General features: G+C 48.6%; 8 protein-coding genes across 8 annotated transcripts; 5 read left to right on the forward strand and 3 right to left on the reverse strand.

Moving 5' to 3' along the window:
- Positions 1 to 20: 20 nt before the first annotated feature.
- BC939DRAFT_448537 (glyoxylate/hydroxypyruvate reductase) lies at positions 21 to 2354 on the reverse strand. Its single transcript, XM_051555246.1, has 9 exons — positions 2018 to 2354; positions 1803 to 1898; positions 1554 to 1665; positions 1284 to 1400; positions 1112 to 1194; positions 928 to 1000; positions 612 to 826; positions 405 to 533; positions 21 to 267 (listed from the first exon to the last, which is right to left on the reverse strand). The coding sequence occupies exons 1-9, from the start codon at positions 2159 to 2161 to the stop codon at positions 124 to 126; spliced, it is 1113 nt and encodes a 370-aa protein (XP_051413252.1). The 5' UTR covers positions 2162 to 2354; the 3' UTR covers positions 21 to 123.
- Positions 2355 to 4131: 1777 nt separating this feature from the next.
- Positions 4132 to 8053, forward strand: BC939DRAFT_528088 (dehydrogenase E1 and transketolase domain-containing protein 1). The gene is made up of 7 exons (XM_051561446.1): positions 4132 to 4619; positions 4716 to 4836; positions 4984 to 5179; positions 5273 to 5492; positions 5615 to 7021; positions 7149 to 7679; positions 7774 to 8053. Exons 1-7 carry the CDS (start codon positions 4346 to 4348, stop codon positions 7968 to 7970), a joined length of 2946 nt encoding a protein of 981 aa, XP_051413253.1. The 5' UTR covers positions 4132 to 4345; the 3' UTR covers positions 7971 to 8053.
- Positions 8054 to 8235: 182 nt separating this feature from the next.
- On the forward strand, positions 8236 to 8799 carry BC939DRAFT_448540 (uncharacterized protein). Its single transcript, XM_051555247.1, has one exon. It carries the CDS (start codon positions 8265 to 8267, stop codon positions 8511 to 8513), a length of 249 nt encoding a protein of 82 aa, XP_051413254.1. The 5' UTR covers positions 8236 to 8264; the 3' UTR covers positions 8514 to 8799.
- A 92-nt stretch (positions 8800 to 8891) lies between these two features.
- BC939DRAFT_448541 (uncharacterized protein) lies at positions 8892 to 12622 on the forward strand. The gene is made up of 9 exons (XM_051555248.1): positions 8892 to 9078; positions 9292 to 9383; positions 9497 to 9530; positions 10052 to 10191; positions 10321 to 10419; positions 10518 to 10592; positions 10711 to 11844; positions 11932 to 12063; positions 12171 to 12622. The coding sequence occupies exons 1-9, from the start codon at positions 9015 to 9017 to the stop codon at positions 12264 to 12266; spliced, it is 1866 nt and encodes a 621-aa protein (XP_051413255.1). The 5' UTR covers positions 8892 to 9014; the 3' UTR covers positions 12267 to 12622.
- Positions 12623 to 16380, reverse strand: BC939DRAFT_448545 (uncharacterized protein). Its single transcript, XM_051555249.1, has 8 exons — positions 16039 to 16380; positions 15748 to 15929; positions 15488 to 15643; positions 15155 to 15361; positions 14978 to 15066; positions 14329 to 14887; positions 12802 to 14229; positions 12623 to 12698 (listed from the first exon to the last, which is right to left on the reverse strand). Exons 1-8 carry the CDS (start codon positions 16322 to 16324, stop codon positions 12663 to 12665), a joined length of 2943 nt encoding a protein of 980 aa, XP_051413256.1. The 5' UTR covers positions 16325 to 16380; the 3' UTR covers positions 12623 to 12662.
- A 10-nt stretch (positions 16381 to 16390) lies between these two features.
- Positions 16391 to 18279, forward strand: BC939DRAFT_127770 (uncharacterized protein). Its single transcript, XM_051550042.1, has 4 exons — positions 16391 to 16683; positions 16793 to 17016; positions 17112 to 17229; positions 17331 to 18279. Exons 1-4 carry the CDS (start codon positions 16551 to 16553, stop codon positions 17843 to 17845), a joined length of 990 nt encoding a protein of 329 aa, XP_051413257.1. The 5' UTR covers positions 16391 to 16550; the 3' UTR covers positions 17846 to 18279.
- A 1-nt stretch (position 18280) lies between these two features.
- Positions 18281 to 21114, forward strand: BC939DRAFT_127771 (Eisosome component PIL1-domain-containing protein). The gene is made up of 4 exons (XM_051550043.1): positions 18281 to 18513; positions 18631 to 18645; positions 18759 to 19179; positions 19277 to 21114. The coding sequence occupies exons 1-4, from the start codon at positions 18334 to 18336 to the stop codon at positions 21076 to 21078; spliced, it is 2418 nt and encodes an 805-aa protein (XP_051413258.1). The 5' UTR covers positions 18281 to 18333; the 3' UTR covers positions 21079 to 21114.
- A 110-nt stretch (positions 21115 to 21224) lies between these two features.
- BC939DRAFT_502275 (uncharacterized protein) lies at positions 21225 to 23395 on the reverse strand (the record flags this gene model as incomplete). The annotated part of the gene is made up of 8 exons (XM_051560266.1): positions 21225 to 21428; positions 21539 to 21736; positions 21830 to 21840; positions 21955 to 22000; positions 22097 to 22330; positions 22437 to 22824; positions 22964 to 23166; positions 23303 to 23395. The coding sequence occupies 8 exons, from the start codon at positions 23393 to 23395 to the stop codon at positions 21225 to 21227; spliced, it is 1377 nt and encodes a 458-aa protein (XP_051413259.1).
- Between the last annotated feature and the right edge of the window lie 878 nt (positions 23396 to 24273).

The raw sequence follows: 24273 nt of genomic DNA on the forward strand, positions 1-24273 counted from the left end.
TGATACTTGGACACAAGTACTCGAATGTTTAAACGATGTTATTCCACTTTTTTTTTTTATAACAAAATTGTGAAGGTCTATGTGCTAAAATAAGCAGCCAAGGTGCTTTCCGGGGATGAGTAGCTACTGAAGGGTGATGTTTAGCTTGGAGATATCGATACCGTCACTCATGAGATGCTCTAGGGGTTTGGATGCCTCGACCTTGTTGACCGGGAAGTATGCGTCGCCGCTCATCAGGAACCGCTTGATATTACGAAGAGCAAGTTTCTAGCATTGCAAATGGACATTCAATAAAAATGGTAATCCGATAAGTAAAAGAAAAACCGCTTTTTCCATGTGAGGAGTATAATGTGTGGATGAACTTTTGATGCGTGCAGGATGAATGTTTGAATGTATGTATATACCTCCATATCCAGTCTCGTTTCTTCAGCGTCAGTTCCCATGTGGGGCAAGAGCGTGCACTGAGGATGCTTGAGAAGTCCCTCGTGAATCTTGGGTTCATGTTCGTACACATCCAAACCTGCGGAAGCAACCTATTAACAGATAAAGAATCCAGATCAGGTCAGCCATTGATTCACAACAATTAAATCAGATTGGTCGCGAAAAGTTACCTTGCCGCCCTCCAGAGCCTTGACGAGAGCTGCCTCGTCGACAATAGGGCCGCGGGAAATGTTTATGAATACAACGCCCTGCTTCATCTTCTCGAATTGCGCGGTGCTGATCAGATGCTTCGTCGAGTCGTTTAAGGGCACGCAGATCACGATCACGTCGGACTCGCGGAACAGGGTCTCGTACGCGACATACTGGACGTTATACTCTGCCTCGACTATTCAGTAATAAATAAAAAAAAGTGTGGAAGGAACTCAGTACCCATGCAAAGTATTAGGCGCGATCCAGGACAATAACAGCTGTGTTCGTGGCGCGTACCTCGGATGTCCAAACGTTTCCTGTTGTAGTAGTTGACCATCATTCCGAATGCATTCGCGCGTTTAGCGATTGCCTAATTAATAATGAGAAAAAGCAAAAACGATATAGGACTTCAGCTTCCTGCATTAATGTAATAGAACTTACTGCATGATTATTGAACACAAACCCAGTTTCAGCCTGTTACCTTGCCAATGCCGCCCATGCCGAGGACACCAACGGTTTTTGAAGCAAGATCACGTCCAATAGGCACTCCTGTCAACCATTTGCCTATGCAGCATTTAATCGAATCCAATACAGTGGTCAATTGCTTTTCTTCATTGAAGCATATGATCATCATGAAATGAGATATCGCGTACCTTCGCGGAGATTGTTCTGTCCCTGAGTGAAATGGCGGAGACAGCCCAGGATCAGGAACATGACCGTATCGGCGCATGCGCCAGACACGACTCCTGGGGTATTGGTCACCAAAACACCTGCACAGAGAAGATAAAAAGGTGAAAGATAAGAAGAGATATCAGGGCGTTGACCAAAAAACACTATCCACTTATCCACTATCCAAAAAAAAAGTCACACGTGTTCTAAACCATAGCATGTCATGCGGATTTCTTTGTGTCGTTGAAAGTTACCTTTGGCGGTGCAGGCTTCGATATCATGAGCATCGTATCCGGCAGAGGGGAGAGAGATCACCGATAAGCTGGGAGGGAGGTGTGATACCAGCTCCTTGTTCAGGACTCCGAACTGCATAGCAGGAATGCAAGAATGAGAAGGATTGTGAGACGTTTTTTTGTTTCCACATATTTGTGCCTGAGATTCCTTTTTTTTTTTTTTTTTAAGCGACGTTTATGCGGTCTGCCTTGAATTAGGTGACTTCGTACCTGACTGCCGTGATGGTTCCAGAGAATACCGGCATATCCGTCGTATTTACCCTTCTTGCAGCGCTTGATGAGCTCCTCATGGTCTCCTTCGTGATACTAACAAGAATAGAAAAAAAGTGATAGTTAATACCTTTGGCAAAAAAAAAAAAGCCTAGTTATTGCGATTTCTGGATATTTTTGACATCACGGCATTAGTGAGGCATTGAACCCGATACCTTGACGGTGAAGTACTCCTCAAAATCTTCGAGCTCCTGTGTTGCATATTGGATGGGTCCGAGAAAGAGGACGTTGGGCTTTTTGATGTCGTCATCCGTCAGGTCCCAGCCGTGAGACCCCATCTTTGCCTTGAGCCAGTTCATATTGGGATTGAAGTTAGTGGGGGAGGTTGGTTTCTTTGGTGAAGGTTAATGGTGGGTGAGGAAGAAGAGGAAAGAGGAAGAGAAGGAAGGAAAAAAAAAAGTCGATCACTGAACGATCGAAATAAGAAATGCTGGGCTCTTGAACCTTTCTGTCCACGATCCTTTCATAGACTACACGTGATAGCAATCCCATTCGCCCGTTCAAAGTCCAACCTTTTCTTCACAAGAACTTTCTCTTTCGCATTGGCACGAGGGTATCCTTAGCTGCATCGTGGGCATGTAACATGAAGGGAGCAGCCGTTTTATTTTCATGAGGAGATTAGATAAAAACTAAAACGAGTTCAGAAGAAAGTGCTATGCGATGTGGAGGAATTGTTGAGAGTTGCCAATTTATTGTGCGACCCTGGGACGCGTGCGCGCATGAGGAGACGATCTTTTTTTTTTTTATAGAGGAGCAGTAGCGTGTACAAGCTGCTGGGCATAGTCCCAACGCAAGTCTTCGATCCTGACGCGTAATGGAATCCAGAGGTGGGGCACGACCAATAGGTATATTGCCTGCGTATTTCTAAGGGCAGATCTTCCTTGGGTGAACTAAAGAGCTGTGATCTACGATTACGGCGGAAAAATTATCCATGAAGATAGTTCATAGCCGTAACTATATTAAACAGGAGCACAATATACGCAAGGCATTCGTAAAATGGTTCCTAGATGGATGATTGATATCGATACAGCCAGATCCTATAGTAAAAACATCTAGTCAGCTTCCTTGACGGTCTTCACTATAGCAATAACGACTTGTCGTGCTTGTCTTCTTCATTCAGTTAAGCTTGAAGCGCGTCCAGGCAAAAAAGGATATAAAATAAAACTAGATAGAAGCCCGATGAAGGTAAACGGCCGTTTCAACTTGTCTAAAGTCCTGTACATCTCGCGCAACGGTTGCCCTAAACATTCTGCAAGCGAATCATTGGTCAAGTTCGCTCGGTTATCCATGCGAGGTGTCAAAATAGATAGTCAGTCCTCCCCTTCAATGTCGCTCCGCATTCCACAGAACAGCATCCCATGTTATGTTCCTCACATACATTGCCGTAGCTTCAAATGCCCAGTATATGGTTGATCTGGCGTCACCAATAATGAAAAAAGGCCATATTTACTGTCTACCTCAGGATCAGCTTTCCAAAAGATCGCATGCAGTAGGAGGACTAGATTCGGAGTTGGTAGCAACAGCGTCCATTACAAGATTGGGCGTAGTAAAGGAGCTTATGTTGCTCTGCAAAGGACTTTTTTAAAGCAGAGGGGATGAACCTGAACTTTATTACAGTGGGGGAGGGAGAGGCAGTAAAGTGATGCGATCATACTGTCGCGAGGGACCAATCGCCTCTACGAAGCAGCAGACAAACTTATTCCCCTGTTGAGTCGTTGCCACAGGCTGAAATATCCTTGATGCTGACTGCCTCTCCGGATAATAGCGTCCCTGGTGCCTGAATTCACCTCTCCTGATCTTTTGGCCCATCCGCAGAATAGGAGAATCGAATGAACGATGGCGACGTGTGTGTCATTGAGGGTAGGCCATGGTGGTGAGGTGGAGCCAGTCATCTTTGTTCGCGGTTTACATGGCTTAAAGTGTGTGTCGTGTGGTGGCGTGAAAAAAAGAGACGGGCAGGAGAGCCTGAAGGAAAAGAGGGAGGGAGAGAGTGAGTGCGTGAGAGGATTGTCCAAAAGAGGCAAGAGGGCCAGATCCTTCCCACGGCAATATGGACATGCAAGTACATCTTTAAGTTTGGTTTTCTTGTTAGTCATTCGCTCACTTCTCCACTCCCTGTTGCACCAACGGTACTGGTGCAATTGGAGTGAATGGGCATGCAAACGCGAAGCGTCAGTTGATGCGTTATTCAGTGGGAGGGCAATGAGGTCTGGGGTAAAGAAAATGAGGGAGGACAGGGGGCAAAAGGATAACGCCCTTTTTTTCACACCTTTATTTTCTCACACCTTTTTTTTTCTTCTCTTCTTTTCTTCTTTTCTTCTGCTTTATATTCTACCCGCTCCCCTCCTCTCTTATACCGCCCACCCTTCTCTACTCTCGCCTCGGCGCCATTGTCGTCTCTCATTCCTTAGTTCACCTCATTCCAACCGTTTGCTCATTCCAGTTTCCAGTCCGTCCAAAAAAATCTACACATATTCCTCATAATGTCTGGCATCTTGCGTTTGGCCACTGCCTCCACCTCAAGGACGATCCTCAAGCCTTCCTTCGGTCTAGTTCGCTCTGCTGGTATCCACCGCCATGTACTCCAGCATTCAAACAAGCCATCACAGTCAAGAATCACCTCCTCGTCCCCAAAGCTCCTCTCGTCCCAGGTTCCAAAGACTATCCTCCTTGGTATCAATGCGATCCAGCGACGCGCATACCATGACGACGGTGCCTATGGCTACCGTGTCCCCAAAGTCTATTCCATGCCAGATTGTAAGTCTTTGTTTATCTTTTGTGCAAAGTTATCCCAATTTACCTTTTGCCTCATTCTCACAGAGTGGCACTGACATATTTGACTTCGACATTTAGATACTCCTGAGGAGCTAGCAAACAGAGTTGAGAACGCCAATTTACTTCGTTTGGTCATTGGTTACAGAACGCATGGTCACCGTAATGCCAACCTTGATCCCCTGGATATTGTGAAGCGCGAGTAAGTTTTTAAGAGTGAAGGCGTGGGAGAGGGAAAGGGGCTGGCAAGAAAGCATACTAATTCCTGCAGCCAAGGGAATGATATACAGATCAACAACATAAAAAGCCTTGATATTGACCAATGCTTTACCCCTGTTGCATCTCGCAGGAGTGTGCCAGCATTGTCAGCAGAGCGTTATGCTCTTACTGATTCGTCCAAGGTCTATAACCTTAACGGAATTCTCCATGTGAACCAGTCCAAGAGCAACACGGATGCAAAGGACGAGGCCAGCCTCCAGACCATTCTCAATCACCTTGAGAAGTCCTACTGTGGTAAAATTGCATACGAGTTCATGCACATCCCTGTAAGTTGTAGCTGCCATGGGTAACAGAGGACGAAGACTTGGCTTTATTATTCAAGAAACAGCGAATCTCAATGAGTTTTACCTTCTCTTTAGAATGCTAGCGAGCGAAGGTGGTTCGCTCGCCAAGTCGAGTCGTACCAAAAAACCCCAATCACCCCCGATGACAAGAAGCGCATCTTTGAGCTGCTGACAAAATCCGAAGTCTTTGACCACTTCATGGGCAAGAAGTTTGCCCAGGTTAAGCGTTACGGTCTTGAGGGTGCTGAGAGCATGATGGTTGCACTGGATGCACTTTTCCAGACCGCATCAAAATGTACGGATCAATGTTTAAATGAGCGAATTCATCCTTGGTTACGCATGCACTCGTTTTCCAAGCATTCCTCTAATCTCAATGTCTTTTTGTTTTTGTTTTCGTATCCCCTTTGCTCCATACAGCGGGAGTGACGGAGGTTGTCCTGGGAATGCCCCATCGTGGCCGCCTGAACTTACTCACTGATCTGATGCAGTACAACCCCACGGGCCTCTTCTCCAAGGTCAAGGGCAACCCAGAGTTTCCAGCCGGCCTCCCTGCCACTGGAGATGTCCTGTCCCATATCGCTAACTCTCCCAAGTTGGATTATGGCGAGGCTGAGCCAATCCACATCTCGATGTTGCACAACCCCTCCCATCTCGAGGCCGTAAACCCTGTGGCCATGGGTAAGGCCCGTGCCAAGCAGATGGACTTGATCGCCAACTCGTCACCAGACTGCCAGCTCGGTGACAAGGTCATGTGCGTCCAACTCCACGGAGACGCTGCCTTCACTGGCCAGGGAGTTGTCATGGAGAGTTTGGGACTTTCCAACCTGCCTCATTTCACCTCGGGAGGATCGGTTCACATTGTCGTCAACAACCAGATCGGATACACCACCCCTGCCCAAAACGCCCGCTCTTCGGTCTACAGCTCCGATATCGGCAAGATGATCAACGCCCCCGTAATCCATGTCAACGGTGACCATCCCGAGGAGGTCGTTCACGCCATGCGCCTTGCATTCGATTACCGTAGCAAGTTCCGCAAGGATGTCATCCTTGATTTGATTGCCTACCGTCGCTGGGGTCACAATGAGCTCGACGAGCCGGCGTTCACCCAGCCCCTGATGTACAACAACATTCGCGCCCGCAAGTCCGTTCCCAAGCTTTACGAGGAGAAGCTGCTTGCGGAAAGCATTCTCGACAAGGCTGCGATCGATGAGCTGCGCCAGGATTACTTTGAGAAACTGGAGGACGACTTTGCGGAGATCGATAGCTTCAAGCCCAAGGCAGATCACCTCGAGGGCAAGTGGAAGGGCATGATCCTCCCTACCGAGACCGTGAGCAAGATTGACACTGGAATCGATCATGAGGCTATGAAGGAGATTGGTCAGGCCTCTGTTGCTACGCCTGGCGATTTCATGATCCACCCTCGTCTGGAGAAGTTTCATGTCCAGTCGCGTCTGTCCAAGTTGAAGGACGGCCAGAAGATCGACTGGGCCACCGCTGAGGCCATTGCTTTCGGCTCATTGCTGATGGAGGGCTACGATGTCCGTATCTGTGGTCAGGATGTTGGCCGTGGTACATTCTCTCAGCGCCATGCTATGTTGGTCGATCAGAAGACTGAGCGCGTCCACATTCCCCTGAACGCGATGAGTGACTCGCAGGGTCACCTGGAGGTTGCCAACTCGAGTTTGTCCGAGCTGGCGGTCTTGGGCTTTGAGACTGGAATGAGCTACGAGACGCCCAAGATGTTGAACATTTGGGAGGCCCAGTTCGGCGACTTTTTCAATTCTGCGCAGGTGACCATTGACACCTATGTTGCCAGTGCTGAGAGTAAGTGCAGCAAGCACCCTAAAATTCAGATCGTCCAAATGATTTTACCCAACGTTTGACAGAATGGGTCGGCGGCATTCGCCCATTTCACTTTATTCACTGAATGTGCTCACTTCTTCACTTTTAGCCAAGTGGCTTCGTCAGTCGGGTTTGGTCATGTTGTTGCCCCACGGATATGATGGTGCCGGACCTGAGCACTCGTCCTGCCGCATCGAGCGCTGGCTGCAGATGACCAGTGATTCGTTCGATGTGACAGACCCATCGATCAAGGTCAACACGAACATGCACGTTGTTAACCCCACGACTCCAGCCCAGTACTTCCATTTGCTCCGTCGCCAGATGAAGCGCAACTTCCGCAAGCCTTTGATTGTTATTGGACCCAAGACCCTGCTTCGCTTGCCCACCGCCATATCTTCTCTGAAGGATATGGGACCCGGCACGACATTCGAGCCTGTTCTGGGTGACAGCAAGACTGAGCAGGACCCTAGTGCGGTCGAGAGGGTGCTTTTTGTCTCTGGCAAGTTGTATTATGACCTTGTGAAGGAACGCGAGAGCAAGGGAGTGGATGAGAAGGTGGCGCTTGTCCGTGTGGAGGAGTTGAGTCCCTTCCCCAAAGATGGTCTCAAGCAGCAGATTGAGACGTACTCTGATGCTAAGGGTAAGCATTGTAAAAAAATTAACCTCAAATGCGCGTTTGTTGAGTTGAGGATCTCCAAAATATTAATTTCCCGTATCCTTTGTTTTATGAACAGAATTTACCTGGATTCAAGAGGAGCCCCAGAACGGTGGGGCGTACTCGTTCATGGAGCCAAGGATACGCCAGCTGTTGCCCGAGAAGGTGTCTCTGGGCTACATTGGACGTGAGCCCTCTGCAGCACCTGCCACGGGCATTGCAATTGTCCATCGCAAGGAGAGTGCGGGCATCTTGGCCAGGGCATTTCGTTTGTAGAAGAGGAGTAGGGAGAGAGAGGGAGAGAGAGAGAGAAGCAGATTATAGAAGCATATTTCATTAGCAAAAAAATACATATGTATATACCGAACCCTACAGCAAGAAGCACGATATCTATTCCCAGCGATTGCAGTAAAATTGAGGAAGAAGACGACGAAGACAGCGATGGAGACGATGAGGAAGAGGAAGGAATGGGGCAAGGAAGAGGAGGAAAAGCACCACATTTTTTTCATTTTCATTCCTTCAACTGTCTAGCATTGTGTGTGTGTTACTGCGGCTGTGAATGGGAGAGGGATGGACGCATATGATGGGCATGGGCGCTATTCTTCCCGTTGTGCTCTTCCCATTCGGTCGTCATTTTTTTCATTTTTTCATTTTTCACTCTTCACTCTTCATTTTTCATTTCTCATTTCCGTCTCCGGGATGGATGTATCCGTCCTGGGGACCATCGACGTGGAGGAATGGGGCATTCTTGACACGCTCATCCTCCTGGTTTTATTGATGGCGATGGGCTATCTGTTCCTTTGGCCATGGTGCCATTGAGGCAAGAAAGATCGCACTAAACAGATAGATAGACAGATAGACCCATTCGGCCAGAAGAATTTTTTTTTAAAAAAGCTGACTCTGGTCCTGCAGAATACTCGGCCGCGGTGCCCTATGAGGGATGATCCCATGGACCTCCATGACGCGCATGGACATGGAGCTCATCTGAATCTCTCTCGAGACATGGTGTTTGTTCATCCGCAGAGGGATGGGGATGCGCTTTGTAGCGACAGACAGGGGACGCGTCAATAAAAAATAAAAAAAATAAAAAAAAAGCGGCGCGGAGTAGTGAATGAAGTTGCTGTTGCTCAACCTCCAGCCTCCCTTCCTGACTCCCCGAGTTGGGTATTTCACTGGTGTGAAAACGAAAAAAGGTGGGATCCATCTCTTTCCTCCCTCATTCCCCAAATCCCAATCAACTCCATCAACCCTCGCTCCCCCCCTCCCTCTCTCCCCAGAAACACGCTTTCCATCCATCCCTCATCACTCATCCCATCCACTATGTCCGACTCTGCCGACTCGTCTGATTCCGAGGTCTACATCCCTCGCGACCCCGTTGTCCCTCGTAAACAAAAACACGCGCGACTCTTTTTTTTTTTTTTTTTTTTTTTTCTTTTTCTTTTTCTTTGTCTACCGGGGGGACCAAAAAAAAAATTCTCGTTCGTTTTTTTTTGCTTCCTCAGCTGCCTTTTCTTTTTCTCATAAAATAAAGAACGCGCCGCTTCCTCTAACCATGCCATCTCCCTCTCATCCCTCAATGGCAATGCCAATGCGCTAGTCCCCGTCTCAGGCCCCCGCGAGCGCAAAAAGGTTGAGCGCTTTGCTGTGCCTGTTGCAGAGAAGCCCGAGAAGAAGTTGGCGATTCCACAGGTCAGTGCCAAAAAAGCACACCCTTTCCTAAGAAAAGAAAATTATTTCCGCTCACTGACAATGGTCTCGTGGTTGCTGGATGGCACACCCACTTCTTTCCAAACTGACTACAGGGCAAGGGTGTCAAGCTCGAGGATATCTCCACTGGTAGGTCCTATTATTCACTCATCGCACAATGCTCTTAACCACCCTTGCTGTCTCCAATTGCCCATCTGTCAGCCCATTGTTTCCTCTGAGGAAACAGCGTGTTTTGCTGTCCACCACTTCGGGCTGGATGAGCGAATACCAGGACCTGCGAGGAAACTCTTCCGACAAAATTTCAAAAAACAACAACAATAGCAGCGCAACCCACAATGCAACGCATCGCATCGCATCGCAACGCAACGGATATTTTTTGAATTCTTTGCATGACCGACCAACAAAGATAACCAAAATCAACAGACGCATTGTACATCGACACAGCTGAGCTTGCCTTCATACTTTTAACGGACAACGGATCCAAAACAACACTCTGTCCTTGAACTGGAATGAGCATCACTCGCAGTCTGCCCTCATCATTTGGAATATCTTCTGCAATCACATACTTGCACACCAGCGCTTGCCACGCGCAATATCATCTTATCCATTCCTCACCAATTGTTTTCGCTTTCATCTTCCGTACTTATTAGTCAGCGCCAACTTGGACAAGCTCAAGGTCAGCGACGAAACCGTCAAGGGTCTCCATCGCTTCCTTTACGGACGCGTTGCTCCCACTAAGAGTCCCAAAAACGACATCAAGTCCTTCCACGGTTTTGATGAGTTAAGCGAGGTTCGTATTTTTATTCTGCTCATGTCATCGATTCTTTTTTGTGATTTCCCCTTCCCTTCTTTCCCTTACTGACTGCTTTACTGACATTTCTTCCCCGTATCTCTACACTTGTCTTTTATAACCACATAGAAAGAGGAGGAGTCCTACGAGGAGAAGCTCGGAAAATGGACCGTCGGTGGTCTTCGTGAACTTATCGAGTTGTTCAACCTCGAGGAGGGCGGTGACAAGGTACGAAGCAGCTTTTTTTTTTTTTTTTTTTCTGTGCGCCATTGTTTCGGGTTCCTAAATTTTTCCCCAATTGAACACTTTTTATTTTTTTCTTTTAGGATGCCTTGATCGAGCGTTTGATGGTCTTCTTCAAGAAGCCCGCTGACTCGGGTCTTATTCCTCGCGCCCAGAAGGTAACCAATCAATCTCTGCGCCTTCTTTTCTATCTATACAACTCGTAGTAAATGACATTGCCTTACTCATTATTCTTCTCTACATCATTCACTTATTAACGACATTTAACGATTTAAGGCCGCCCAGGAGGCCAAGGAAAAGAAGGTCCAGAAACAGGCCATCAAGAAGGCCAAGTTGGCAGCCAAGGCCAAGAAGCTCGCCGAGCTTAAGGCTAAGAAGGCCGAGGCCAAGAAGCAGCAGCTGGCCAAGAAGAAGGAGGCCGCCAAGGCCAAGGCCAGCGCCTCAAAACCCGCCACCAAGACCAGGACTACTATCCCCAAGGTTCGTTCTCCCTTCGACATGTACGCAAAGGAGCACCAGAAGGAGATCAAGGAGGCTGCCCCCGACGCATCCCGTGCCGACATCTACAAGAAGCTCGTCGACAAGTGGGAGGCTCTCGCCGTGACCCACAAGAAGGAGTACGAGGTCAAGGCCGATGCTGAAAACGCCAAGAACGAGGAGAAGAGGGCTAAGGCTCTCGAGGACACTAAGAAGGAGACTAAGAAAGAGAAGAAGACCACCAAGGCCGCCGATACCACCGAGGCCAAGAAGACCAAGAAGGAGAAGTCTCCCAAGGAGAGTGCTGCCAAGGAAAAGGCCCCCAAGGAGACTGCGACTAAGGAAAAGGCCCCCAAGGAAAAGGCCACCAAGGAGAAGAAGGAGAAGGCACCCAAGGCTGAGAAGGCCGAGACGACAGAAAAGGCTCCTAAGGAGAAGAAGGAGAAGGCTGTCAAGGTTGACAAGGCTCCTAAAGAGACTGCTACCAAGGAGGCTGCCGCCAAGGAGAAGGCTCCTAAGGAGAAAGCTGCCCCCAAGGAAAAGAAGGCTGCCAAGACCGCTGCCGCCACCACCGCAACCGAGAAGGCGCCCAAGGAAAAGAAGGAGAAGGCGCCAAAAGAAAAGGCCGAGAAGGTTGAGAAGGCTGAGAAGGCTGAGAAGGCACCAAAGGAGAAGGCCGAGAAAGCGCCAAAGGAGAAGGCCGAGAAGGCACCAAAGGAGAAGACCGAGAAGGCGCCAAAGGAGAAGGTGGAGAAGGCTGAGAAGACCCCCAAGGAGAAGAAGGAGAAGGCGCCCAAGGCTGCCGCCGTTGCCTCCACATCAACAGCCGAGGCCAAGAAGGAGCCCAAGGAGAAGAAGACCAAGGCCGCGAAGGAGGAGAAGGAGAACAAGGAGGCGGCCAAGCCCAAGAAGGCTGCCGCTGCCAAGGCCAAGGTACACGATTTATTCTTCTGTGGTTTGCAGTATGGTCTTATGTGGATCGTCTGCTTACATTTTTCTATACTCTTTTTTTGACAATAGGACGAGAGCCCAGAAGCCAAGCCCAAGGCCACTAAGAAGACAGCCAAGGCTGAGGCTCCTGCTGTCGCTGCTGAGTCTCCTAAGGCCAAGGCCGCCAAGGTTGAGAAGAAGACTGAGGCTGTCGCCGGCAAGGTAAACTCACTCAACACAAAAGGCATTTCGAATATCTGTTTTCCACATCAAGACATTTTGCTGACGACGATTTTTTTTTTATTCACATTATGACTCACGTCGAGTAGAAGAGAAAGGCCGATACCACAGATGTCGCTGCTGCCACGACTGCCAAGAAGCCCAAGGCTAAGGCTGCGGCAGAAAAAGCAACCAAGGAGAAGTAAATGCACCTCTCTTTTAGGGGAGAAGTAGTCAGAGGTCGAGGAGGAGAGGCATCAGGACGATAACGCGGAGGCAAGGAGAAGACATGCATTTGTACTGGGGCCAAGAAATGCTCGATATTTGTATTGATACCAATTATCGCATTCCGATACCCAGGACAACTCATCAACACCAGCATGCATTCAAACATACATTGGTAGCAGGGGGTGACCATTCGCCCTCCGCGAGATCTTAGATGTCGGGGCTTTGCACATAGTATTTCTTTTTTTCTTTCTTTCTTCCTTTTCATCTTGGCGCCATTTTTTTTCTTTTTTTTCCCTCATCAGTAATTGAGTTTTTTAATACTATCAAAAAAATAAGAACGACAGCGAATGTGTTGTCTCTTTCTGTCTATGTTCTTACCGCTCCGTAGAGTTGATGATGGTCTCCACGGTCTAATTCACAAAATAACACAAGAGGGGAAAGGGATAATGGCGCTGTTAGTATCTCGAAAGATGGTATGGTTCATCGTGGTCTCGATAAACGAACGCGACTTACATTGAGATCCAATGGTTCGGCATCGATACAGCGTCGATAGGCGGTCTGCTGGGTCTCTTCAAGTAGCGAGTGCATCAGTCGCTCGTCGGCCGTTGCAAATCTCCACAACCAAATCTTTGCAAACTCTGCATCGACCTGGACCTGCTGGAAGCCGCCCTTGCCGAAGGTCTTCATGCGCACAGACTCAGCCCAAGCCTTAAGCAGGATCTTGATGATCCCAAACATGATCCCCGTGCGGTTCAAATCTTGGCAGCGGATGAAGATCTCGACACGATCCGAGAACAGCTTGTCAATATTGCTCAGCAACAGGCTCCGCTGATTCTCGAATCGGCTATTAATGGTGTTGCTGCCAAACGACGCGAGCGAGTCGTTGCGGTTCGACATCCGACTGCCATTACCGTTGTTGCTTCCACCGGCAGGCTTGAACACGGATTCGCGTCGTATCGATTCTGAGCTGATGTCATGGTTGCCAAGCCGATCGCCTTCGTCTCCATAGACCATGATCACCTGGCGCTCGATTTCGTTTAGGTGGCTATAAATCTGCTCCCAAGCATCGGAGACACTCTTGGGCGGAGCAGGCATGGCCACAAAGTCGATCGCCGATTGTACATTCATCACCAACCACGAGAGCTCGTTACCCGTCCTGGCAATGAACCCGTCAAGCAGGATATGACCCGACTCCTGACAGGACTGGATCACGGACTTACAATCCCACTGAAGCTGTGGGATCACAGGCGGTTCTTCATATGACTCAATGAGGAACGATCCTGAGCGACTGCGCTTTCCTGGTCGGAAGAGTGTCTTTGACAAAGTCCTGTAAACCTGCTCGACGACCGTGTTCGATAACTGGAAGCAGAACTGCGACATCATTAGGGGCAGTGTCCGAGAACTGGAGGAAGAAACTGCCGATCCCGTAACCGCTGATCTCTGCTGCATCTCCGTGAGCACCTCATCCCAGAACTGCTTGAACGCATCCTGGAAGTTCTTCAAAAACTGGGCTCGACCTTCCTTGGTTTCCAGAAACTGTGCGTCCGAGCCCATGCATTTCTCCAGGAACGGGATTGTGTTCATCTTGAAAACGTCCTGCACCCACAGCATCGTCTCCTTCAGAACAGCCGACAAATCTGGATTTGTAACAGCAGCAGCAGCAGCAGCAGCAGTTGGTTCTCCAAGAGTAGTATCCAACAGATCGTCGTGTGCTTTGTTCTTTGCGAGTTCGGTGTCCTGCTTTGTAATCCTCTCCATGAGGCCCTCTTTGACCTTGCTCAGTGCCCGATGTATTAATTGCGCCTCCCAGTTCTGAATGAGGCCGGTCGTTAGGGTATCGAATTTGACTAGCTGGCGGAGCCCACTGCTCGAGAGTGTGCTCAAGTAAAGGTTCTGGAGCACATGCACATGGATTTCAGGACGTACGCTGAAGATGTCATCCTAATAAACCATTTGACAAGAACACAGACGGCATGAGCACATTTTTGACATAACCTGTTTGACAACTTTCAAGACAGAAATAATTTGCTCCGCACTTACTGGATATTCTAGAAAGGAGTTGATGGTGTCAAGGTATTTGCTGACAATCTTCGAGACCGCTTCCTTAACGGCCGACGCTGCGTCGTCCTGCTGTTCCTTTGTCAAATTTGCCTGCGTCCTCGAATCCTTTGTGATCCATGCTGGAGGGCGCAGATCCACTGCCGTTAATTCCTCTGCGCGTGTTGCAGCGATGTTTCCTCCGTTACCGCTGCTGCTTCCCGTTCCAGATGCAGGTATAGAGATCAGGAAATAATTCCGGAACGAAGTAACAAATCCATCGACTTGCTTCAAATAGTGAGCATTCAAATACGATACTTTGTCTGCAGGTGGTGAGGAAGAGGCTTTAGATTTTGTTTCTTTAGGTGTACTCGGTCCAGTAGTTGCAGTCGACGCTGTAGCATTGGGTGTTTTCGCGGATTTCTTGGGCGTCTTTCTGGGTGTTGTTGGTGTTAGTGTTGGTGCGGATTTTAGTGAAACGACTTGAGGTGGAACGTACAGGGGTAGAGCCTTGATATCATCCAGAGTTTTTGTATTGGCCTTTCGTAGATTGTTCATTGATCTATGGCAGTAAGAAGCGGGGTTGCCGTAAGTAAAACGAATGACTTGTCTTGGTTTCTGAAACGGTAATTAAAAAGACATGACCGCTTACAGATTCAGATATTGTTTCCACAGTGAGACAGGGTCCTCCTTGAGTGCAAGTAGTAGGCCAACACATTCCGAAATATCTGCAAGCGTGGCCTGAAGCAACACAGTTAGCTGGCATCCCAAGGACAGATGGTCGAAGTATGGCGATAAATTAGTTTCCAGATATCATCTTGTAGCATACCTGATCAGAACACATCTTTTGCCGGATCCTGAGCGCGATCTGAACCATGATGGTCTTGCATTCCCGCTCAATTCCAGTAAAGACCGTCAGATGCTTGTAATGTTGGAGGAGATGGAGTGTTCTACAGTATGACCTGACGGCCTGGACATATGACTCTGCTTCCAGACACTGATGCAGATTAGTCGGCAGCTCGAAAACGAATTGAAGCTAGAGGGAGAGGATATAAATTGGAAGCAGGTTAACATCCAGAGCCACGGGAGGAGGAGGAGGGGGGGACAATGTTTAGCAATACAGTCTAAATGTTCCTATGAGACTTGTCAAAAGGCGTAATACCTTCGTGAGAAGACTGTGGACGCCATTGAGCTGCCGGATCTTTTCCCTCTTGCCTCCGAGCGAGCTGTGGATAGCTGAGGACGAGGTTGCGATTTTACTGATATTCTGGGTCAATCTTGACATTTCTGACTCAAGGTTGTCCACGTTCGATTTCATCTATGAACAAAATGTCGTAGTTTGTCGTGTTAGGACGAAAGAAGACCTCATCGAAGACTCTCAAGTCTTGTTGGGGCCGAAATCTCGGTAGTGGAGTCCTGTACCTTGTTGATGGTATCTGTCGCGCTGAGAAACTTGCTATAGTTCTCATAGACAAGTGTCTTCATGTCGCCATCCAATTGCCTAATGTCCGCCACCAACTCGTTGTCGGCCTGAACCAATCCTGGGAGCTGCTTCTCGACAAACATCTTGTGCATGTACTTGTCCACCTCGAATGCATGACTATCTATAGCGTGCCATTCCCGCGGGAAGTCGTACCGTGTGCAAGTTAGACATTGATGCGACAACCATTCTTTAAAGTCAAGATTAAACGCTGGTGCTGAGAAAGACTATACCTAAGTCATATGGATCGGCCTTGGAAACAGACCCCGCCTGCACCGAGGAACCGTCCTTTGAGCCATCCTGGTTGGCGGTGTCTGTGTTCTGGATGCCATAATAGCTACGAAGAAAACTCTTTGCGCGTCGACGTGTTGTAGTCGTGGAGGTTGGTTTTGCTGGTGCTGTTCCTCCTGTTCTTGCAGTCGTTCCAGCGCCCGTATTTGGTTCTGATGGTTTCGACCGAACTGCAGATGCCATAGTCGATGCATCAAGCGGATGGAAAGGACCGTCTGCAGCTGTCATAGTTCATGTGGCGTTTTCAGATGGAGGATGTCGAGATGTAGATTGAGGTTCGCGCGGTGAAAGGAGGTGACTACCAACGACAAATACATTCTAGCGGGCTGTCCATGGCTTGGGGGAAGTTTCAACTAATAAAGCATAGCAGGAGACGAGGCAAAGCAACTCATTCAACCCCGCATCAAGGAAGCCCACGGCAGGTTGCCCTCAGAAACAACGACGATCGACAGACATGGCAGATGAACAGAAGGATTGGTACGCCGTTTTGGGCATTGAGCGGACGGCGACAAGCAAGGAGATCACAAAGGCATATAGGTTGAAAGCATTGAAATACCATCCCGACAAGAATCCTGATCCCAGCGCAGGTACCAACTTTAGCAACACGAGTTATATTACACGAGCTTCTGCAATATGGACCTAATGCACAGTATTCACAATCAATGGCTAATACAACCGCTCTTCCGTGTTATCTAGCAAAGATCTTCCATGACTTATCACAGGCATACGATCTTCTTCTCGATCCTGCAGCCCGAGCTGCTTTCGACAACTTGCTGAATGTCAAGGTCCAGGCAAAGCAGCGAACGGACAAGTATGATTCAGCACGCAGGAAAATGAAGGAGGACCTTGAGAACCGAGAAAATGCGTTCAGGAAACAGCAGGAGGAAGAAAAGGTGGCAGCAATGAGGATGCATTACGAGGTACGGACTTTTGAACGGCATGAGTAATATTCAGCAGAGAACTTGTTTCTCTGGATGGACTACGAACTCACATTACATTTCTAAATTACTTTTAGATGGAGCGGTTAAAGCAGGAAAACAGTAAAAAGCGGGCTGAAAGAGAAGCGGAATTACTTCGGCAGGCGGATCAATTGTCAGAGGTAGCAGCAGTTGCAAGGCAGGCAGCACTAGATGGCAAGTCGGATATAGTGTGCACTTTGTTATCATACTCAGCGTTTGCTATGTGCAAGCTAAATAACGTTCTCGCTGACACTGGGTGTTTTCCATCCCTATAGAAGAGACGAAATCACTAGATACCACCTTGCGGCTCAAATGGAAGAAGAAGAAGTACACCTTCCATAGCAAGCAGTTGACGGAGATCTTCAACAAATACGGTGCGATTGATTCGTGTCTCTCAAAGAAGCAAGGGTCGGCGTTAGTCTCATTCAAGACTCTAACGGGCGCGTATACGACGATGAGAGCATCTGAGAGGCAGGATAACGAACTCGAGGCATTCGCGATCACTTGGGCTGCCGGCGTAGAACCGGCAACGGTGGCAAGTCTGCGTTCAAAGGACTCCTCAGGATCAAATTCGTCAGCGTCGACACCGAGTTCAACATCAGCATCGAATCCCTTGTCGACAACGAAAAAGCAACCGGCGACCCCGACACCAGCATTTAACGTCGGTACAAGCACGTTATATACACCAGCATTTTCTACACCAGCATTTTCTACACCCGCATTTTCAGCAACCGGAACTAGTTTTGGCGGTTTCTCTGCACAGGTATGGTCACCAAACATGGCTCCCTGAGGGTCAGAACGGATATGTCATAACAGACTGATAAAATGGTATTGACTATGTCCTTTTATTGTATTGTTGTATTTAGGTGCCTAGCTTTGGCGCACCTCCGGAGTTCAAAGTCGCGGCATCATTCGTGGATGACTACGAGGCTGCCACGCTTACCAAGATGAAGAGCAGGGACAGCGAGCGGAAACGGTTGGCAGAGGAAATGTTGAGACTGGATAAGGAAGAGGAAGAGCGTCTCCAGGCTGAAGCGAAGGATAAGAAGCAAAAAGTATAGACCGATGCATGACCTGGCCTTAGCAAACACAAATCATTGCTAATAATAAGAGCCATTTGCCCTACACCACAAGACCAAAATAAGATGAGCGCTGAGCAAGGGCTGTGGTGGCAGTGAGAAAAGGACCATAACTTTAATAACCTATGGTGGTCCCCATCGCTCCCTTACTCTTCTCATCTCTGCCTGTCCTTTTTTTTTTGTCGCCATCGCCTAAAGCATGGATCTACTCAGCATCCGATCTCATTTCTCAGAGAGTGCCCGCCAGGCGGCTGGCACGTTTCTGACCCCACTCACCAATGCCATCGGAGAACAGCGTCGACTAGTCGAGAGCCTGGCAGTTGTCTCGAAAGTTAGGGTCGAGGAATGCAAGCACATGATGACTTGGAGCAAGTACCAGGTATAGTTTGCCATCTTCGCGCTTGTGCCTGAAACGTAAGATGATAGCTTGAATGTCTGTAACACCTTTGTTAACCCTCTCTTTGATGCCCTATTTTTTTTCTTTTGTGAAATATAGACAGAGGATCTCGGGGTATGCTACAGGATAATGAACTGCTACTGTCAATAAGCACTTGTAGGAGAAATAGCCGTATCAAGAACCCTAGTCATCCTCACATCTGCATCTCTGCGCTTTCAATACCTTAGGACGTCCTGTTGAAGCTGAACCTCCTCATTCGCAAGATCAGCGACTATGAGATCCGCTTCGGAACCCAATACGAGGGGTTTCGCGAAAAGATAAAGTACCTCCGCACCAAGGACGACACATTGTGCGAGATGGGACGCCGCCAAACGGATCTGCAGACCAAGATTGTGGAAGCCTCGAAAAGTCGTTTGCGATCAGCGAAAGCAATGCTACTTCAGAAGGAGCTGGAGGACATCCAAAAGGAGAACGAGCCCCAGGAGACCCAGCTTCAGCACCTCAAGCGCAAACTCATCAAGGACGCATACACAGAGCAACTGAACGCTATTGTTGAACTTGGCAAGAAGATGCAGATCATTGGTCAACATGGATTGAAGCTGCTGGACCATATTGACTTGACCTGCTCTACTGATTCATATGATGATGGTAAGAAAGCGTTTTTGTCGGCGCTACGAATTGTCTCCGATATTTTCTTTTTTTTTGCTGTTACTGATCAATACTCCCATGCTGTATTGACATCTAGGCCGCAAGACGGAGTACATTCTTCGGGAGGCCAGGATTGCACTCGAAAATTGGGATCAGTTGATTATAGCCGACTCCAAGTTGGGACCGGTCCATCCACCTCCACCTGCAGTTGTTCTGTCTGAGGCATTTTCAGATCCGATTGCAACAAGCAGCTCTAAAAACTCTTCGTCGGCAGCCTCTTTGAAAGGGAGCGCCTCTGTCGCAGTGACAAAAAATGCCCCACCTCTACCACCTCGATCACCCGATATTACCCCGGTACCGGGAACACCGAAACCTGAGCGGGACACCACGAAAGAAGGCGTTTTAGAACAGGAGAGATTGCGGCGTCTGGAGGAACTGGAGATCAAGCAGGCCATGGAATTGAGCCTGGCTGAACGCCCTGTCAAGGGCAAGGATATTGATGATCTCAACCTTTCAGCCGAGGAACTCAGTTTTGTTATGGGCGAGCTGGAGGAAGAAAGGCTGAAGAAGACTAACAAATCTATGAAGGACAGCGGGGCCGTTAAGGGAGGAAAGAATGCCGATCACGGACATGACCTGGTCGCTGCTAAGGCGGCAACAGCGCCCAAAATTATTAGGAGTCCTCAGGTTGCCGAAACTACTGATCATCTCCAGTCGCATCAAGCCCCACGGCCATGGGTATCCGTGAAGAAGCCAAAGAGGCCCGAAGACGAGACATCGACCCCAGTAGCAGAGGAACTTGAGGGGTCATCAACTTCAGTAGCAGAGGAACTTGGGGGGACATCAACTTCTGTAGTAGAGGAACTTGGGGGATCGTCGGCACCAGCAGAGACGATGGGCGAGGACGCGCACAAGCCGATTGTGCGCAGAAACACAGCGGCATCTTACTACAAGGCGTTGAAGAGCATGAACGAACCCCCACCACCACTCGAGAGCATGGGCAGTGAATCAGAGGTGGCCCCAGAGAGTATGGGCCATGATGACGGTGCCCCATATATGGTCATGCCCCAGGTGCCGGCTTTGGACGAGATTCGACGAGAAAAGATCCAGACAAACCAACTGGCGCAGCAGCAGCAACAGCAAGACCAGCAACTATCATCGCCATTCCCACTCTCGCCTGAACTGCAGTACCTTCAGGTTCGGGATTCGCCGCAACTTCCGCACCAGACAACACCCCCTGGCTCCTTCCGTGCGGGCAATTCGCTCTCGCTCCCTACTGCACCGACTGGCACCCTGAACGCAGCACCGATGGGATCATACCAGACGCCTATACCTTACAGGCCTACAACCACATATGTTCCACATGGACCCAAGGCAAGAAACCGCCTTTCGGGCGGCCCAATCACGCCACCACCTTCTGGCGGCGATTCAGCCCTCCAGAGTCAGCTCGCACACCAGAAGGCATATCAGCTGGCGCACCAAAAGTCGTACCAGCAGTCATATCAGGAAACATACCAGCATTCGCGTCAACAGGACAATGACTCCAGACACTCTCAGCCGCACCCTCAGCCAGGTTACTCATCACAGTACCAACAACATCAACAGCACCAGAACATGCAACACCAACAGAAGCAGCTACAGGACTTCTATTATACCCCGCGCGAGCAGGCTTATCAGCAATATCAACAGCAGAATCCCGCTACGAATACATCACAGCCTACGGCTTGGAACTGGAGTTATCCGGTGTTCAACTCGGACTATCAATACAAAGAGGAGCATTATGGAGACTCGGAGGGGCCTTCTCCAGCGCCCTCGCACATATCCCTCATCCCTGACACAAGTGCATCATCGCCTGTTGGCACGCCAACGACTAGCCATGCGTATAAAATGGAGCTGTGATAGTTAGCGAGAATGAGCAAGCATTGATTAAAGAATCCAAGTAATGAGTTTTCGAGACTTTTTTTTCTTTTGTCAATGCATTTGTGGTAGAGTAATTGTTAATGGAATATAAAAAGAAAAAAAACGCTTTAAGCAAGTTGAATCCTTCACACAGATTTGGGAATGCTGGAGCCAGGCACCATTCTCCTCGACGGTTTGTTGGAATATGTCTTGAATGAGCCTCTGACCTTGACAAAGGGTATGAAGCTGGCCTGAGGGCGGTAGACATGGAAGCTGTCTGTGACACGCTTGATCAACCACTGTGGCATCCAGTTCAGGAAGAGATATCGGACGAAATCTCCCACGGTGCCCTGTTATCAGTGACAAGGTTCAGGTTCAGATTCAGGCAGACGTTGTCCTTCTTCTTGATTGCTGAGGGAACAAAAGAAAAAGAAAAAGAAAAAGAAAGAAAAGTGCATACCTTTCTGTGCAGCATGGCTCCGTTCTGATTGGCGCTGCCCACACACCACTTTGCGAGTTCATATCGTGCAGCGTAATATTCCTTCAGAACACGCGTGATTTCTTCTTGGGAGTTGGAGTGGATATCAAACAGTAGGTTTGTGAGTTCGAGGGCAGACAGGATCGACATATTTGCGCCCTGTCCTGCAAACGGGAGCATCTAAATGGTGGGTTCGTAACGAAGGGCGCGCGTGTAAACGTTGAGATCAAGCCGCTTCGATGCGTTCCAAACTGCGTGGTGTCATGTTCTTACCTTGTGGCAGGCTGTGCAGTGGATCCAAGGGGATAGTAGCATGGCATTAAGGATATGTTTGGATTAGCATCCGTTACGCGTTGGAGGCAATTTAGTGGCCATAATCCGTTTGAAAGTCGTCTTACCATCGCCAAGAAGAACCGTTCTGCCAGAGTACCAAGTCGAAAAAAACTACATCAGAAAAAAAAAAAAAGTGGTCAACGAGGGGCACAGCGACAACGATATTTTTGACACCCTATGTCATCCCGTTCGAACACTTTGTGGTACCTTGTCTTCCAACATGACCTTGGAAATCATTTCCTTGGGCGTTATATCGATAATGTCCGCAAGCGATCCACCGTAGGGACACTTGAAATGACTCACGCTCTTCAACACATCGAGTGCCGCATCAGGACCCCACTCTGAGCAGCGCATGTTTCGCTCGACATTGGTGCCCAAGTCGCGCACGTCGTGCGTCACCATCCATCCGATCCTGTTCTTTGTCATAGGCATGTACCACACCTAGAGCACCGACAATAGAGACGTTAGAACGTTAGCGCAGATCTATATGACACAAAGCGGCATTCCAGCACACAACAACCTTCAACAAATAATATAATAAACTTACAGTGAAGGGAACGTCCTTTCCCAGAACAATCTCGAACTCGCTAAACTCCTCCTTCAGGACCGGATAATCATCTGGATTCACAGGGTCGGAGATCCCCACAACACAATCAAAGCTGTACCCCATCGGCTTGGCATCCACCTTGGGCAAATGCCCGGCCTTTTGGAGTTCCTTGTACAAGTTCTGACGGACACTGCTATAGGCGCCATCAGCGCCAACGAGCAAACTGCCCGTGTAGGCCGTGTTGTCCGCACACTTGATCGTCACCTCGTCCTCGTCTTGGCGAGTTGTCAACACGCGCTTGCCGTAGTGAATACGCTTTGCAGGGACGCGTGAAAGAAGCAAGTTGATAAGGTCGGGTCTTGCGATGACGCGGGGGTAATCGCCATACCTGCAAGCGCACGCGTGCAGGACGCGAAAAAAATAAAATAAAATAAAAAGAAGCGTTATGTTAGAGCGCGAGGAGAGATTAGTAGCCTAGGCCTAGAAGAGAACAGCAAGGTTGGTGTTCTGCTATAATGTTTCCTTACAGTCCTTCGTAATCATCACCAGGAGGACGCGACCAGAAGGTACCCTTGTAATCGAGTTTCTCATCACGAACATGCAGCGCGCCGAACGGCCGTGAGAGCTCGAGGAGCTCCTCGTACATACCCAGTTGCTCGAATATCTGCATGATAGAGCTCACTGTGATGGCAGAACCGAGCAACTTGATTTCTGGGGCCTTTTCAAAGACCTGTGATTATTAATATGATTATTTTTAAGTCGAGTGAACAATGAGAGTGTTAGAGAAATGAGATACCTAGGGCAGCATAGGCCATGGTGTTTCTGAAGTGGGGCCGCAGATAATCAGTAAAAAGATGGAGACTTACCTCATAGGAGATAGAGGCCTTTTCGAGTAGCAATGCCAGCGCCAATCCGCCAATACCTGCCCCGACGATCAGGACATGGAGTTCCGAAGCCATTTTTTCTTTTATTCTTCTTTCTTTCCAAAAACCGAGTGCAGCAATGAACGAAGCAGAATATAAGGAAGGAAGGTGTGTGTGTAAGCGTAAGTGAAGAAAGAAGACGAGAAAACGAGAGAAATAAAGTAAAGCGATGGGGGATGCCCTTGCCCTGGTGTCTTTTTTTATCACGTCTCTTCACTTCTCATGGCTGTCGCCTCACGCAGGTTACACGAGCCACCAGCTTGTAGCGCCGATAGCGAAGGAAACCAATTGATGGGGACGAAAATTAAAAAAAAAATAGATGGATAGATGTCAGCCCATCGATAAAGCACAGCAATAGGCTCAAAGCTGTATAGGTCATTTTGGTCTCAACATATGCCTGCCTCCCACGCCCACGCCAATTGTAATACATGTGGTGTACGGTGTCGGTATATGCGGGTGTCGTATCTAGATTAAGACTAGACCATGCTCGCTAATTTGTATGCAGGAGGGGCGAGAGGAGGTTACCATTTCAGCCCCTATTGTGACTAACGCTCTCGAGGACGCGATGAAAAAAAAAAAAAAGAGTGTAAATGAAGTGGAGTGGTGGAATGCTTTTGTATCGCTGCTTGTTAAAAAACCCGCTGAAACTCTTCGCGTCATTCAGTGGTGTGCTCGCTTACCTCCCATGCTTTCGTCGACGCGACGGAAGAAAGAAAGTAAGGTTGATAGGAGGCCTGCGGATGAATGCTCCTACTGCCTCTATATACAAAGCTCATAAGCACACAGTAATTGCTGTTAGATTTATGGTTTATTTCCTTTTATTTTTGTTCAGTAACATGCGAATATTGTGATGCATGCATGGCCGGGGGTTGGGAATGTCTTTACATTAAGGTATATATTTGGAATGGCAGCAT

The sequence above is a fragment of the Gamsiella multidivaricata genome (assembly GCF_025024155.1).
Source record: "Gamsiella multidivaricata strain RSA 2152 chromosome Unknown BC939scaffold_25, whole genome shotgun sequence".
Taxonomy (NCBI): domain Eukaryota; kingdom Fungi; phylum Mortierellomycota; class Mortierellomycetes; order Mortierellales; family Mortierellaceae; genus Gamsiella; species Gamsiella multidivaricata.

Excerpts from the sequence above, each read along its gene's own strand:
- BC939DRAFT_528088 (XM_051561446.1), top strand. The coding sequence starts at position 4,346 with ATGTCTGGCATCTTGCGTTTGGCCACTGCCTCCACCTCAAGGACGATC. Across the intron at positions 5,493-5,614 it reads TTTCCAGACCGCATCAAAAT|CGGGAGTGACGGAGGTTGTC; the intron begins GTACGGATCAAT and ends TGCTCCATACAG. Across the intron at positions 7,022-7,148 it reads CTATGTTGCCAGTGCTGAGA|CCAAGTGGCTTCGTCAGTCG; the intron begins GTAAGTGCAGCA and ends CTTCACTTTTAG.
- BC939DRAFT_448545 (XM_051555249.1), bottom strand. The coding sequence starts at position 16,324 with ATGACAGCTGCAGACGGTCCTTTCCATCCGCTTGATGCATCGACTATG. Across the intron at positions 15,930-16,038 it reads GGCCGATCCATATGACTTAG|ATAGTCATGCATTCGAGGTG; the intron begins GTATAGTCTTTC and ends GGCACGCTATAG. Across the intron at positions 15,362-15,487 it reads TCCACAGTCTTCTCACGAAG|CTTCAATTCGTTTTCGAGCT; the intron begins GTATTACGCCTT and ends CTCTCCCTCTAG.
- BC939DRAFT_448540 (XM_051555247.1), top strand. The coding sequence starts at position 8,265 with ATGGACGCATATGATGGGCATGGGCGCTATTCTTCCCGTTGTGCTCTT.
- BC939DRAFT_448541 (XM_051555248.1), top strand. The coding sequence starts at position 9,015 with ATGTCCGACTCTGCCGACTCGTCTGATTCCGAGGTCTACATCCCTCGC. Across the intron at positions 9,531-10,051 it reads GCTCGAGGATATCTCCACTG|TCAGCGCCAACTTGGACAAG; the intron begins GTAGGTCCTATT and ends CGTACTTATTAG. Across the intron at positions 11,845-11,931 it reads CTGCCGCTGCCAAGGCCAAG|GACGAGAGCCCAGAAGCCAA; the intron begins GTACACGATTTA and ends TTTTGACAATAG.
- BC939DRAFT_127770 (XM_051550042.1), top strand. The coding sequence starts at position 16,551 with ATGGCAGATGAACAGAAGGATTGGTACGCCGTTTTGGGCATTGAGCGG. Across the intron at positions 16,684-16,792 it reads GAATCCTGATCCCAGCGCAG|CAAAGATCTTCCATGACTTA; the intron begins GTACCAACTTTA and ends CGTGTTATCTAG. Across the intron at positions 17,230-17,330 it reads AAGGCAGGCAGCACTAGATG|AAGAGACGAAATCACTAGAT; the intron begins GCAAGTCGGATA and ends CCATCCCTATAG.
- BC939DRAFT_127771 (XM_051550043.1), top strand. The coding sequence starts at position 18,334 with ATGGATCTACTCAGCATCCGATCTCATTTCTCAGAGAGTGCCCGCCAG. Across the intron at positions 19,180-19,276 it reads TACTGATTCATATGATGATG|GCCGCAAGACGGAGTACATT; the intron begins GTAAGAAAGCGT and ends ATTGACATCTAG.
- BC939DRAFT_448537 (XM_051555246.1), bottom strand. The coding sequence starts at position 2,161 with ATGAACTGGCTCAAGGCAAAGATGGGGTCTCACGGCTGGGACCTGACG. Across the intron at positions 1,001-1,111 it reads GCATGGGCGGCATTGGCAAG|GCAATCGCTAAACGCGCGAA; the intron begins GTAACAGGCTGA and ends ATTATTAATTAG. Across the intron at positions 534-611 it reads AGGCTCTGGAGGGCGGCAAG|GTTGCTTCCGCAGGTTTGGA; the intron begins GTAACTTTTCGC and ends ATCTGTTAATAG.